Source organism: Pteropus alecto, unplaced genomic scaffold (genome assembly GCF_000325575.1).
Source record: "Pteropus alecto unplaced genomic scaffold, ASM32557v1 scaffold45, whole genome shotgun sequence".
Lineage (NCBI taxonomy): Eukaryota > Metazoa > Chordata > Mammalia > Chiroptera > Pteropodidae > Pteropus > Pteropus alecto.
The window spans coordinates 28,204,106-28,217,401 of record NW_006442491.1 but is presented as its reverse complement, the minus strand read 5'-3'; the positions used below and the strand labels follow the sequence as shown (position 1 = coordinate 28,217,401).

At 46.5% G+C, this 13,296-nt stretch overlaps 1 protein-coding gene across 1 annotated transcript in view; it reads right to left on the bottom strand.

Moving 5' to 3' along the window:
* The window catches only part of R3HDML (R3H domain containing like), a 12,799-nt gene extending 4,898 nt beyond the window's left edge, over positions 1-7,901 (bottom strand). The window contains exons 1-4 of the mRNA XM_006921831.1: positions 7,644-7,901; positions 4,793-4,911; positions 4,538-4,670; positions 3,316-3,431 (exon numbers count right to left, since the gene is read on the bottom strand). Of these exons, the coding sequence (XP_006921893.1) occupies positions 3,316-3,431; positions 4,538-4,670; positions 4,793-4,911; positions 7,644-7,901 (626 nt within the window). The remainder of the gene's footprint in view (positions 1-3,315; positions 3,432-4,537; positions 4,671-4,792; positions 4,912-7,643) is intronic.
* Between the last annotated feature and the right edge of the window lie 5,395 nt (positions 7,902-13,296).

Genomic DNA, 13,296 nt, shown 5'->3' with positions numbered 1-13,296 from the left:
CACCACTGACCGGGCAAGTCATAGCTGCAAGCCTCGGTTTCTTCATCTGTCAAACCAAGAGACGACTTCTCCCCAGCACGGGGATGTAGCGAAAATGAAATAACAGAGCCACGTGTGCATGCACCTAGCACCGTGCCTGGCAAATAAGTGACTCCCCAGCAAGGGTTAATTTTCTCATTCCTTCTGCCCCGCTCTCTACCCCGACTCAGGCGGATCTAAGTGTCAGTCCTGGTCCTGGATTCTGCCACCTGCGAGCTGGTGACAGAATAAACCACCTCGTTTCTTGCATCTTGATTTTATTCTCTGAATAAAACAAATAAATAAAATGGTGTCTGTAAACATTATGTGAAAACACTTTGTAACTTATAAGAGTACAACTACACAAATGAGAGCTCGAATAATTAATTAGACAACGAGTGTAATTTAATCATGGTGGCGGGGAGGGGGGGCAGGGTGGGGACACATATCCCTGAAGCCTTGTCAGGGTCACTGCTGTTTATTTCTTAAACAGCCTTATCCCAAACCCATCCTACCAGCTCCTGAGTTAACCCTTGCAACGGGCCACGGTCTTTGCGGGGAAGGGGAATAGGGAGCTATTGCTTAATGGGTACCGAGTTTCTCTTCGGGGTGAGAAAAAGGTTTTGGAAATAGTGGTGGTGGTTGCACAACATTGTGAATGTAACGAATGCCACTGAGCTACACACTTAAACATAGTTAAAATGGCAAATTTGATGCTATATGTATTTTACCACAATTTTAAAAAGTTATTAATGTAATATCCCAAGACCCATTGAACTGTACACTTCCAATGGGTGAGTTGTATGGTATATGAATTGTATCTCAATAAAAGCTGTTAAAAAAAAAAAAAAAAAGGAACACCACACACCAGTTCCTGATCAAGAACTTTCAGTGGCTTCCCATTGCCTAGGCAAGGGTGAGTACATTTTTTATTTTGGAAAGGGCCAGACAGTAAATACTTTAGGCTTTGTGGGCCAGATGTCTCTCTCACATGAAAGCAGCCACAGATAATATTAAGTGAATGGCGCAGCTGTGTTTCAATAAAATTTTATTTACAAAAACAGGCAGTAGGCCGGATTTTGCTATGGGCTGTAGTTTGCCAGGCCTTGGCTTCCAGAATCACATCTACCGCTTTTGGTCAAGGCATTTCAGAATGCCCCGGCAGCACGTGGCTCCAGCTTACACACTTCACCTTCCCACAACTCTCTCTTCTAGCCCAGCTCCCTGATTTCTTCTCCCTCTTTCTCCTCTAAAGGTCTAAAATCGTGCCCTTAGCTCTTTCTTGCTTGTGGCTGCCTAATAGTCTCACTATTGGCCCGTAGTGTTAGTTATTTTTGCGAGTCCTGGTTTTCTCACACTTCAAATGAACACTATTCTTGGGCAGAAATGGAATCTTTTGTTCTCCAAAAGTGATTGTTGAGTGACTATGAGTAAAGTCAACCAAAGTGCTTAGAAAAATATGCATTTCTGGTTTCAGATGGGACTCATTCATTCATTCGTTCATTCATTCGTTCAACACTTCCAGAACACCTATTGGGCATCAGGATGTGTGCCAGATGCTGTAAGTTTACAGTTTTCAAAAAGTCTCCCAGAAATTTGGGGGTGGGGAGAGTGGGTGGTGGAGACACCAGGAATGATGGGATCAGAGTAATTCCTTTTTATTTAATTTAAAACTTGAAAAAATGTTCTACTGCTTAAAAAACAGAAGGATATATAGAGAAATGAATAAGATCTATTTCCCACCCTTGAAGACTTTATAACCTAGTTATAATCACGGCCAAGATTTATTTACCATGTAGTATGGACAACAATGCACTATGAGCCTCTGTGAGCCAGGCAGTATTAGCTCTATTTTAAAGGAAGAGATAACATGATTTACCCAAAGTCATCAGCATGCCCTTGGCAGAGCTGGGAATCCAACTTGGGTCTGGTAATGACAATAAGAACCAACACTTGCTCTGAATTTCTTATGAGCCTGGTGAGGGCGAGGGGCATGTTGCCTGGGTCAGCTCACTTAATTCTCTTAACAATTCTATGAGTGGAATATGCACCCATTTTGCAGATGAACAAACAGGCATAGAGAAGTTAAGTTAAATTACGATGCAAATTCTGACAGTCTTGTTGCCAGAGTCTAAACATCGTAACAACTATACTGTTAATACTCAATGACGCAAAAACTTAACATATCAGCAAACAAACTGGAACAATCCCTTAAGCTGTTTGTAACGAAATTTGGTTACTGTAGTTTTCTTGTCTAACAAAGCTAGTCTACAATATGGTACTTTGTCAATAGGTGTTACCATCTAACCAAAAAAACAGAGAATTAATGCTTAGACTACCAGTGACTTCCAGACCATCAGCATAGTACAGTAGACGTAACATGAGACTTGGAATCAAAAGGCTTGTGTGTCAAACAGCTCTGCTACTTATTGGCTCTGTGACTTTTGGTAAATCACCAAAAGATACCTCTCTGATCTTCAATTTCTGAATCTGTAAAAAAGAAAAATATTTTCCCAGTGTCCCTCCCTTTCTCCTTCCTTCTTTCTCTCTTTCATATCTTCAATGAGGTAATAAGGTGAAAGTATTTTGTAAATGATCAAGGGTTACACGAGAGTAAAAGGTGGTCATCATTATGTAATTCTGAAATTCTAAATGTTGTGTTTACTTAGAATTGTTCTGGTTTCTGTATGAGAACCTGTAATGGTTTGCAAGTTTGTATACTGTTTGTCGGATGGGAACTTCCATTTCCCTTTCTCCATGTTTCCAAGAGACTCGAGCATGAAGGCCACTTCTGCATGACCTCTCTCCCACCAAGCTGACTGGAGAGTCTGGAAGAGTCCGATTAGCTGAACATGCCATCTATCCTTCCTTTCCTTTGGGATCTGTCTACCTGCAGGGAACATGTGTTCTTGATTGTTCTATTTCTCGTGGTAAGCTTAGAGGGCACTGCCTTTATAGCAAGAGGCCCGAGGTTGTTAGTGTTGCTTGTCAGTGGATATGCAGGTCTAATTCAATACTGAGGTATTTGCAAGCCTGCCTGGCTGGCAAATGTAAGACAGATTCCCCACTATTGACTTCATCAGTAAGACTCACCTCAGTCCTTTATCTCCCAGTTGATTCTGAAACTTGGGCAAAGAAAAAGGATTATTAATGGACTCTGAAACTACCCACATATATGGTATTGAGGTTACTTAGAATGGAGAAAGGCGGGGTGTCCTCTTCTTTGAATTCTGCCCACTCTACCTCACAATCCGCCCTCCTGCCCCAGAGCCCCTTCTGTCTCAGTGCTGCACTTACTTGATGGCGTAGTTGCAGACCAGGTACACCGCCTGGTGCCAAGTGCTGCCCCAGACACTGATGCTGCCACAGGTGTGGATGGCACAGCCCAGCCGATTGGAGGATGCCCATACCATCTGGGGAAGGACAAAGATGGCGAAGCTGTGAGAAGGAGTCAGTGGGGCCCAGGATCCTTGGGGTTGGGAGGCTCCCAGACTTCTTTCAGGATGGGTGCATTAAGTGAGGTCTACCTGTCTCAAGGTGAGGGGGCTGGAAGCATATTGTACTATCGTGTTTCTCAAACTTCATTTTTTTCTACAACCAACAGTAAGGAAAATTTTTCATAATGTTACCCTGTGCACAAACACACACGTACACAAAATTGGAACAAAAATTTTATGAACCAATATTTAATTTTATCATGTGTGAAATGTGCTAATATTTTTTGTACTGTTTTATTAGGTTTTTGTCTTTTCTTTTTTCCTAGTGACCACTGTTTGAAAATTGTTGTTGTGTTGGAGGTTATAATACCAACTTGGGAGTTAAACAGTCTTGGGTCAGAATCTCAGTATCACTAGCTGTGTGACTTTCACCAAATCACTTAACCACTCTGTGCTTCAGTTTCTTCTTTGGTAAAATGGAGATAATGATACCTCATGGGATGTCAGGAAGGACATTTCATTTAGGCCTTACACTTCCTAGAAGGTCTCATATTTAGATTTTTGACGTTAACTCCAAAAGAGTCATAGAAAGACCAACAGGACTAAAAGAAGATATTTGTCATACAATTAGAAGTTTTTGTCCAATTTCTTGCAACATTATATTGCATTGTATTTTTTATGCGTGATAAGTATTAATATATTCAATATTAGCACTCGAAATATACTGTGATTTTTGTTACCTTATTTTGGCATGTCTTTTTAAGCCTTTCTAAGTAGAAGCCTTAGAAAACAAAATACTAGCACATGTTGGGACCTATTAAATTCAAAAGCGTTCTTGAACTTGTCCTACAGCTCCATTTTGGGGTAAAAAAAACCTATCATTCCACCTATGACACTCGAAACCAGATTCAGGTCAGCTCAACTCAACATACATACAACCTTCCAGGAACATGCTTATTATGTAAAAGAACATCCACAGGGGGCTCTGTTTTATTTGTAATTTCTGTTCCACTACATTCTTTTTTCTCCCAAGGGACTAAGATTTGCTCTCCCATCAGTCCTTAGTCCCGACAAAGGGGTACCTGGGTGTAGTGGGAGCAGACAGGGCCACTGCAGTGCCAGGGGCAGTGTGGGTTACAATCTTTTGGGGCTGGAAACAAATAATGTCGCTTCTCCTCAGACCAAGACTTCACGAGATCCACCACTGAGCGGTACCTGGGAGGCAGAGAAGATGGAAGATGCTGGTTGGGAGAAAGGAAAAGCCTCTCTGCCACCAACCTGCTTGGCGACCTCGTCGAATGACTGACTAAGTAAAGGAAGGGCAGAGGGTCACTCACCGGCCAGAATGGATGGAGAGATTCTGTCCCACGTATCTCATCAGCTGTGAGGGCCCGTGGGCCCAGATGCACTGGGTGGCCCAGGCCTTGGCAGACCTGGCCAGCCGCTCGTCCCAGACCTGCGGAAACAGAGGCCATGAAATTCCCCAGGGGAACAACCACCACCATCACAACAGTGTCCAGAGATACACGTTTACCTGGCGCCATTACGCCCGAACCCTGAAACAAATCCACTTGACAGCTTAGGAAACTGAGGCTCAGAAAAGGCTTGTGACTTCAAGGTCAACAGCAAGTCCACATCAGAGTCGAGATGCACACCCAGGTCTCTGACTCCTCGTATGGTGTCCTTGTCCCCTCACTGGACTTCAAGCTTTGGGGCTGTGCTGTGAGCAGAGTCCTGGGGTTTTGATCCAGGAGTTCTCAGCAGTTCCTAGGAGTGGCTGAGCCCAGAGTGACGAGAAGATGACTGATTTTATTATAGCTTATTTTTTTTACCTTACTTATTGTATTTTTAAAAATGAATTTAACATTAAAAGTATTTAATTCAAAAGGTTTTTTTTTTTTTTGAATAATGAAGACATGCACACGTTTGATATGTAAGATGTCCAAAGGAGGTAAAGTGGAAAGGCTCTCATTTCTATCCTCCACCTGTCCTTGATGTCACTTGTCCCCTACAGGGTGTGAGGAGTTAGTGGTGAGAACTGCGGTTGGAAAGAGAGGTTGGTGAGAACAGAACGTTTAAGGCTTACCTTTGCTCTGAGTTTCTTAACTCTGAGCCTCCTGTGCCCTCTTCCAGAAATATTCTATACCTGTACAAGCATACATATCTATGTCTATATGTATGTGCACACATATATAATATATGCACATATATGGTTTTTACACATAGTGATACATGTATAATAATATATGATATATGTGTATGTATATTATAAATGGCAGCATGGCAGACATATAGACATTCTATTTGGTGTTTCTCTTTTTTCTTTGGAAACTTTCTCTTTTCACTTAACAAGATAGGTTATCTTAGTGATTATTCCACATCTGTAGATTGAGAATACCCTTCTCATCCTTCATCATTTTCCAATGCATGAATGCTCCAAGTTTTATAATCTGAAAAAAGCATCACTTAAAAAAGTGCTAGTTCCGCTCTAGCTCTGACTTCCTGGGGTCCTCTAAGATGTTAGTTGTTCATTCAGCAGATATTGAGCAGTATTGCTAGGCACCAAGGACTCTGTCTAGCAAGATGATACGTAAGACAATCGTTACAATCCTTGCAGGTGTGAGAACGTGAAACAGAGGACTGGAACTTTCCTGGGGCTGTGGGAGAGGAAGGACTCCTTGAGCGAGGGTACTTGTCTTGCGGACAGAAGCCAAGGGCACAGCTAGTGAAGAAGAAATGGAGGTGCCAAAAGAGGGGTGCAAGCATCTCCCTAGGGTTGTCTGACTCATAGTCTTTTAGGAAAGCAGAAGAATGTCTCTTTCATGCTGCAAAGGGGGTACACTGAGGGAAGGGGCCTGCTAACATCAAACCTACACTCGTTGACCCTCCCCAAGGTCCCTGGTGAGACATCTAGCTCTCTCTGCTCCACAATGAATGCCATACATAATTAGACGCCTGTTGGAGTGAGTGCCTTGCACATACAACTGGTGCTCAATAAATGTGTCATTTGTTTGAAAATGGAGGGCTTTCTTTCTATGTGCCAGTTGCGGTATTAATAAATGAATGAGTCGGTCAATGAACAAATAACTGTTCCCCCACCGCTAGCTGTCTGCCATTCCAGCTCCAATCCCTACCTCTTCCCAACACCTTATCACTGCCTGACATTATAATCTCTATATATTTTGTTGTTGATGTTTGTTTTCTATCATCTCCACCGAAATGGAAACTCCATGAGGGAAGGGCTTTCGTCCATCCTGTTCTGGGCAATGTCCACCAGGCTTAGCATGCTGCCTGACTCTAAGCAGCATTAGCATGTAAGTAAACGGACACTTTGCAAAAGAATTTTCAGACTGTTGAGTAGCAAGTCTTAGAGAAGGGGGACCGGCAATGTCTTTTCCTCAAGAAATCTGTGGATGAGCTGGAAGCTTCTCTCCCCAGGCTGGTTTGGGACAATGGTCCTGGAGGAGGAGCTGTGATAGAGAAAGCTTCCCTCCTTCACCCTGGCTGCTGGGAGGCTGGGGTGACAGCCACCGGCCCTGCCTCTTTGAAGGCAGACATTCTAGCTTCCCCGGATGGCCAGAGTGCTGGTTTTCCTCAGCTGGAGACCTCCAGCTACCAGTCCCGCAAGGCTCTAAACTCTGCCTCTCCAGTCTTGCTGAGGATGGTCTGGTGTGCCCATCACAGCCGTGGGGCAAAGAGAACTTAGCAAGGAAAGCTCCAGCCACCCGCCTCCTGCAGATCCCCAGTGGGGGCCCAAAATTCTTGGGCAGGGTATTGTGTTGGTTAAGGCCACAGCCTTTAGCAGCGGCAGACCTGGGTTAGAATCCCAACTGGATGACCCTGGGCAAATTAACTCTATGTATCTCAATTTCTTTATTTGGAAAATGAGGATAATCACTCCCACCTTGAGGAAGAGGCGTGTCCTCAGGGTTCTGTGAAGTGCCTGGCACACAGTAGGTGCTCCATAAGTAGCAGTCCTCTGTCCCTGACTCCCCGGAGGACCTGTGCAATTGCCTTAGTGTCCTTATCCTTAAAACAGGCAGACTAATTCCTGCCCTTTCCACGGGGTCCAGACGACCCAGATACTGGCTAGCGGGGCCAGGCCGGTGAATGGTCCAGCCCTTCCAGGACATGTTGAGACAAGTGGCATTTGGTGGAAGGGGCACTGGGGAGGGCATGGAGACTCACCATATACTCCATGTTGGCAGCAGGCGGGCGCACGCTGGCCCTGATGTGGTTGTGATAATCCAGTAAGGCACTCACGTCCCGGGCAGAGATGTAGCGCTTCTGCCGGTAGCGGGCCACCCCCAGGCCACTCGTGGGCCACATGGCTGTGCCCTCGGTCTGGGCCAGTGCCAGGGTGGCATTGGGCATTAAGGTGTTCACTGTCTGGCCCGCCCAGAAGAGCAGGCCTGCCAGGCCCACCGTGCCGGGCAGCAGGGGCATAGCTGGCTGGAGGGGTCACGCGTCTGCCTCGTGCAGTACGAGCTGGCTGCCTAGAGGGGGTGGGCATGAGGGCGCCAACCCTGAGTGTTCTCAAGCATCGCCACCCATAGGATGCTAACCCTGGGAACTTGGCAAAGGTCTCCTAGCTCAGCTCTAGTCCATGTGCCCAACACCTTGTCCTTCCCACCCCAGCGGACTGAGTAGATTGGGCAACAGAAAGAAATGCACAGACAGTGGCTAATCTGGACCAGGACCTGGGGTGAGATGGGGTTACCACTTCGAAGCCAGGGCCCCAGCCCACCAGCCCAGGAGGCAGACAGCAGTCCTCCCCAGCCTGGACACCCTCTTCACCCAGCCCGCTCAGAGTGGGCTCCTTCAGTGTCCTCGGACGGGCAGGGCCAACTTTCCCCAAGGCTTAGTGAGGGCGCTCTCATCCCAAGCTGCTGCACATTCAAGACCGAGAGCAAGACGCAGAAAGAGCCAGACGACGGAGAATGAAAGAGGCGGAGAGAAAGAAAAATGAGAAACGGAGACAAAGAAAGTGAGAGAGAAGAAAGAGATACAGGGAAAAGGAAGGAAAGAAACAGGAAGTTGAAAAGATACAAGAGGAAAAGAGAGATGATAGGAGGGAAAAAAAAAAAGAAAGAACAGAGGAGAGAGAAATTGAGGTAGAGAGAGAGAGAAAGACAAAAGGAAAAAAGAACAGAGAAGAGGGAGAGAGAAACAGACTCAATGAGAAGACAGCCAGAGGGGAGGCGAGCGCGTGGGAGAGCAGGCAGCGGGCTCCCCGGAGCGCGTACCCAGGATGGGCAGCCCAGGCGGGCGGCAGGAGACGGTGAGGAGGCTGGCGACCTCTGCAGACACCCTGGCCCGCCTGGCAGCACCGCGACTTTAATGGTCCTCTGGGAGCTGATGGCATCTGACGTGCTGGGCTCCACAGCCCCCTCCCCTTTCGGCCAGGCCGGACTTGGACAGGAGGTTCCGCCCACTGCCCATTTGTGGGCTTTCCTCTCCCGCCCTCTTGAGCCTCTGCTGTTCCCACTTCCACCTGGAGTACGCAGGGCTGGGGCTAGACTTACTGGTCAGGACAGGGATGTGGCACTGGCAGGGATTCCAGGGGGAAATACCACCCCCCCTGGAAGACTCCAGATCCGGACGTTTCTCTCTGCCTCCTAGACCCCAACATATTAAGGCCACCTTGCTTCAGCGAGTATTTTCTGTTTTCCCTACGAAGCCCTCTGGCCTCAGAGCAGGCAGTTAGTTAACATGGCCCCATCTCATGAGCATCTGCTATGTGCCCAGCCCAGGCTGAGTGCTTCGCACACACAAACTCAGCAAACTCTCATAAGCAGATACTATAGCCCCCCACTTTCCAGATAAAGACACCAAGACCCAGAGAGGTGAAGGAACAAGTACAAAGTCATGCCAGCCTGTCCACAATCGAGCCAGGATTCAAATCCAAGTCTGACCCCAGGGCCATGAGTATGTAAAAAGGGTGCCATGTTTGTAACCAGATCAATATGGATGCACAGGAAGAAAGCCTGGGAGTATGTATATTCACTAATATACAGCTCACACATAGCATCTCATTAATTAAGCTCATGGATCTGGGTTCAAATCTCCATACTTTCACTCACTGAGTAACTTGGGCAAGTCACTCAACCATTTTGTGTTTCATCTGTAAAATGCGAGTCATAATGGGACCTACCTAGAGCATTGTTGCACACATTAAATAAGTTAACATTTGTGGAGCACTCGGAAAGTGTCTGGCACACTGTGTGTACTTGCACAAGCATGTATGTGCTTATATGTTATGTGTCGGTAAGCACACGTGTATATGCATTGCTTATGATGGTTTGTGTGTCATATATATATATATGTGTGTACTGATACATGCATGATCATGCTGGTGTGTATATATGATGAGCATGCAGGTGTGTATGTTTGTTTCAAAGCCTCTTGGGTCTCTGGGTTAAGAAAGTTTAATTTTCTCCTCTCTGACTAATTGTGTTCTCCACAAATAACAAGTAATACTTTTGTAATGAGGGGGGTAGACTTACAAGATAGATATTATATAAAAAAACAAAGTAGACACATCTGTCAGCGATCAGCCTCCTCCTCCAGTGACCTCTGAGAGTACCCAGGCAGAATCAGGTGGTGATGCAGGGCTGGAGGCTGGGACCGGGCCCCCGAGTGGGGTCCTCCCCAAACACATGGAATTCTCACCCCGGGCAGCCACCCGGCCTCCGCCTCCATGGCCCAGACAGAGCCTGCTGCCAAAGCACACACCTTTCGGCTAGAGCAGCTTCCCTCAGCCCAGGCTGAACACTGGGGGAGGTGGGGTAGGCAGGCAGTGAGGAGTGGGGGCTGCCGCCCCTGACCTCTGCAGGGCTTTCCCACCATCCCAGAAGGTCAAGAGAGATTGGCTCAAGCCAGCCCCCATCTCCGCCTCTATCCAGTATGCTGGATGTCCTGGGGCGAGTCCCTATCCTTCTCCGGGTCTAAGATGCCCCATCAGAGAAACTAAACTAAGGACTCTTCTGCCTCCAGCAGGCCGGGAACCATGGTACACCAGGGGGAGCTCTGCAGCCCAGGGAAGGAAGACGTGAATGGCTTGACACTTAGGAACCCGGGAACATCAATGATTATGTCTCATTCTCTCAGAATGCTTAACACAAACTTCTCCCATGTAACTGGCATTTACATTCATTCACTTGTCCGCAGAGCTGCCTCTGAGGTAGTAACCGCACGCATTGTACTGATGAAGGTACCGAGGCACATGGAGCCTTGGTGTCTTGTCCTAGGGCCTGGAGGTTGTTTCGTGGTAAGTGGGGTTCTGGCCCTGAACATCCTCACGCATTTACAGAATGCACATACTCATCCACTGTGCACATACCACACACGTACATGCACGCACTCACACAAGCACACCCCCCTCTCACGAATCACAGAGACGGCCCATTCCCCCAGCCCCTCAGATCCTTTCTACTGTTCGCCCTCAGGCGCCCTTGTGTAAATATGCAGAAACCCACCCTTTACACATTTAATCAAATCTAACACATAAAAGCTGTGCATGTTTGCTCCTACCTCAGTGCCCAGCCCTGTTTTGAGCACTTTACGTGGATGAGCTCATTCAATCTTCAGAACAACCCTATCAGGTCAGTACTATTATTGTCATCATGTCCATTTTTATATACGTGAGGAAACTGAGGCACAAAGAGGTGAGTCATTTGCCCGAGGTCACATATCCAGTGGGTGGCAGAGGTGGGATAGGCACCTGGGTAGGCTAGTTACACTGTCTTTCCACAGAGACAGACAGACAGGCCTGGAGGAAGGTACAGGCCCACAGTCCAACCACACAGACAAAATCACCATCTCCTACCCTACATGTTCACACAGCCCAGGAACCCAGAAATCGCACTGGTGGCAAACACACAGGGACACCCCTGGCAGCTCCACCAGCTGAGACCTTCTCTAGTGTCCTCATTGACTAGGGCAGTTTCCAGTAGATAAAATGTTAGAAGGAAGGTAGGGGCAAGAAATAATCAGGGGCAGCCCAGATTAACGTGCTGGCTGGCTTCTCACTTTAGGTTAAGAATACTTTCTCACCCTTGGGGTTTATCACCCTAGACTGAGCTTTTGCTCCAACCTCGCCCTTCCTGAAATTCACTCTGGGCTTGGATAAGCCAAGAGGAAATTATTATAGATGGAAGTAGTATTCAAGGTCGTATAGCTCTGTGGCTAACAGACAGCCTAGGTCTATGACCCGTCTCCATGGCTTACTTGCTGTGTAACCATGGGCAAGTTACTTAAGCCTTTTGTGCCTCAGTTTACTCATCTACATAATGAAGCTGCCTAGTGGCACTGTCGTGAGGATTAAATGAGTTAGTACATCTTAAGACACTTGACACAATGCCTGGCACAGAGTAAGCAGTCAATAAGCGTTAGCAATAGTAACAGCTAATAATAAAAACAATGGGAGTCGACATTTATTTAGCACATACAAGATGCCAGGCATTAAATGCTTTGGGGGCATGATCTCATTTAAACTTTGCCCCAGCTTCATGAGTTAGGTATCAGGATCCCCATTCTACAGACAAGGAAACGGAAACTCAGAGAAATTAAGTAACTCGCCCAAGTTCACAGAGCTAGTCCCAGTGGAAACCGAATTCCAATGCTGGGTCTCTCTGATCTTTACCCCGTCAAGTTGCTTTTCAGAAGAGACTCTGGGACCTGAGCCTGGTACTTGGGAAAGGAGATTGAGAACGTTGGAAGGCCCTTAGAAATCTTCTAGGTCACATCTTTCATTCGCTAGTTGAGGAAAGAGGTTCAGAGAGGTTAAGTGACTTGTCGAAGGTCACAGAACATGTGAAAAACAGGAACTCGTGCGAAAAATAGCGGCGGTGATCCACACTCTTCAAATGCTCCAGGTTCTTCCAAAAGACAAACTGTAAGAAAACCAAAGGGATAGAGGGAGAATCAGTAGAGACTTAAAAGATACACATTTTTTATAGAGCCAGGACTAAAATCTCCTGTTGAGGGATGTGTACTCGGCCAATAGCACCATAAAGAAACAAAGAAAACGATAAAAGTCAGGCTGTAAAAGAGGGGGGACATTTGAGAAGCTTCAATTTCCTGATCTGACTGGTGGCTACAAGTGGTTCACCTTATGAGGTTTCACATTTGCTTTATGTGACTTTCTGTATTGGTGTTTTATTTTACCATTAAAAAAAAAAAAGTCTCTTTAAAAAAATAACAGCAGTAGTAATTTATACAGTGACACCTTCCATCTGTTACCGCCTTAACCATGCATGAGGATTTTAATCTTTTAACAGGTTCAGAAAGGGAGGCAACGTGCCCACAGTCACAAAGCAAGTCAGTCTGGGAGCCTGGACTCGCCCCCTGTGGCTTGGTGAGTCTCCACTGCACAGCGGTGGTTGGGCTGCCAATGGTAGTTTCTGACCCAGCAAAGGGGTTTGGAGGAGTCTCACCACAGATTCAGATACATCGACTCCTCAGAAGATAAAGCACACCTAGAAACACCTCTGGGCGCCCAGGTCTGACTCCACATGGTCGTGTCACCTCTTTGGCAGAGTTTTCAGAGGGAGGCAGGATGGTCTAGTGGGTAAGGACCAGAGCTATGGAGTCAAATAGGTGACCTGGATCCAGGAGATCTGGGATAAGCCGTGAGCTCTCTCTGAGCCTCAGTTTCCTCATCTGTAAATTGGGAACAATAAATAGGTGCTACCTTATTTGGCCATTATGAGAAATTCAGGGAGATGTGGAAAGTGTCTGCATACAAAGCAAAGTTTATTCAATGTTAGCTATTAACCTCCCCAAACAGAAAAACTGCGTAATTCCATTGACAAGATGCTTTTTCTTTTTCTTTTTTAAA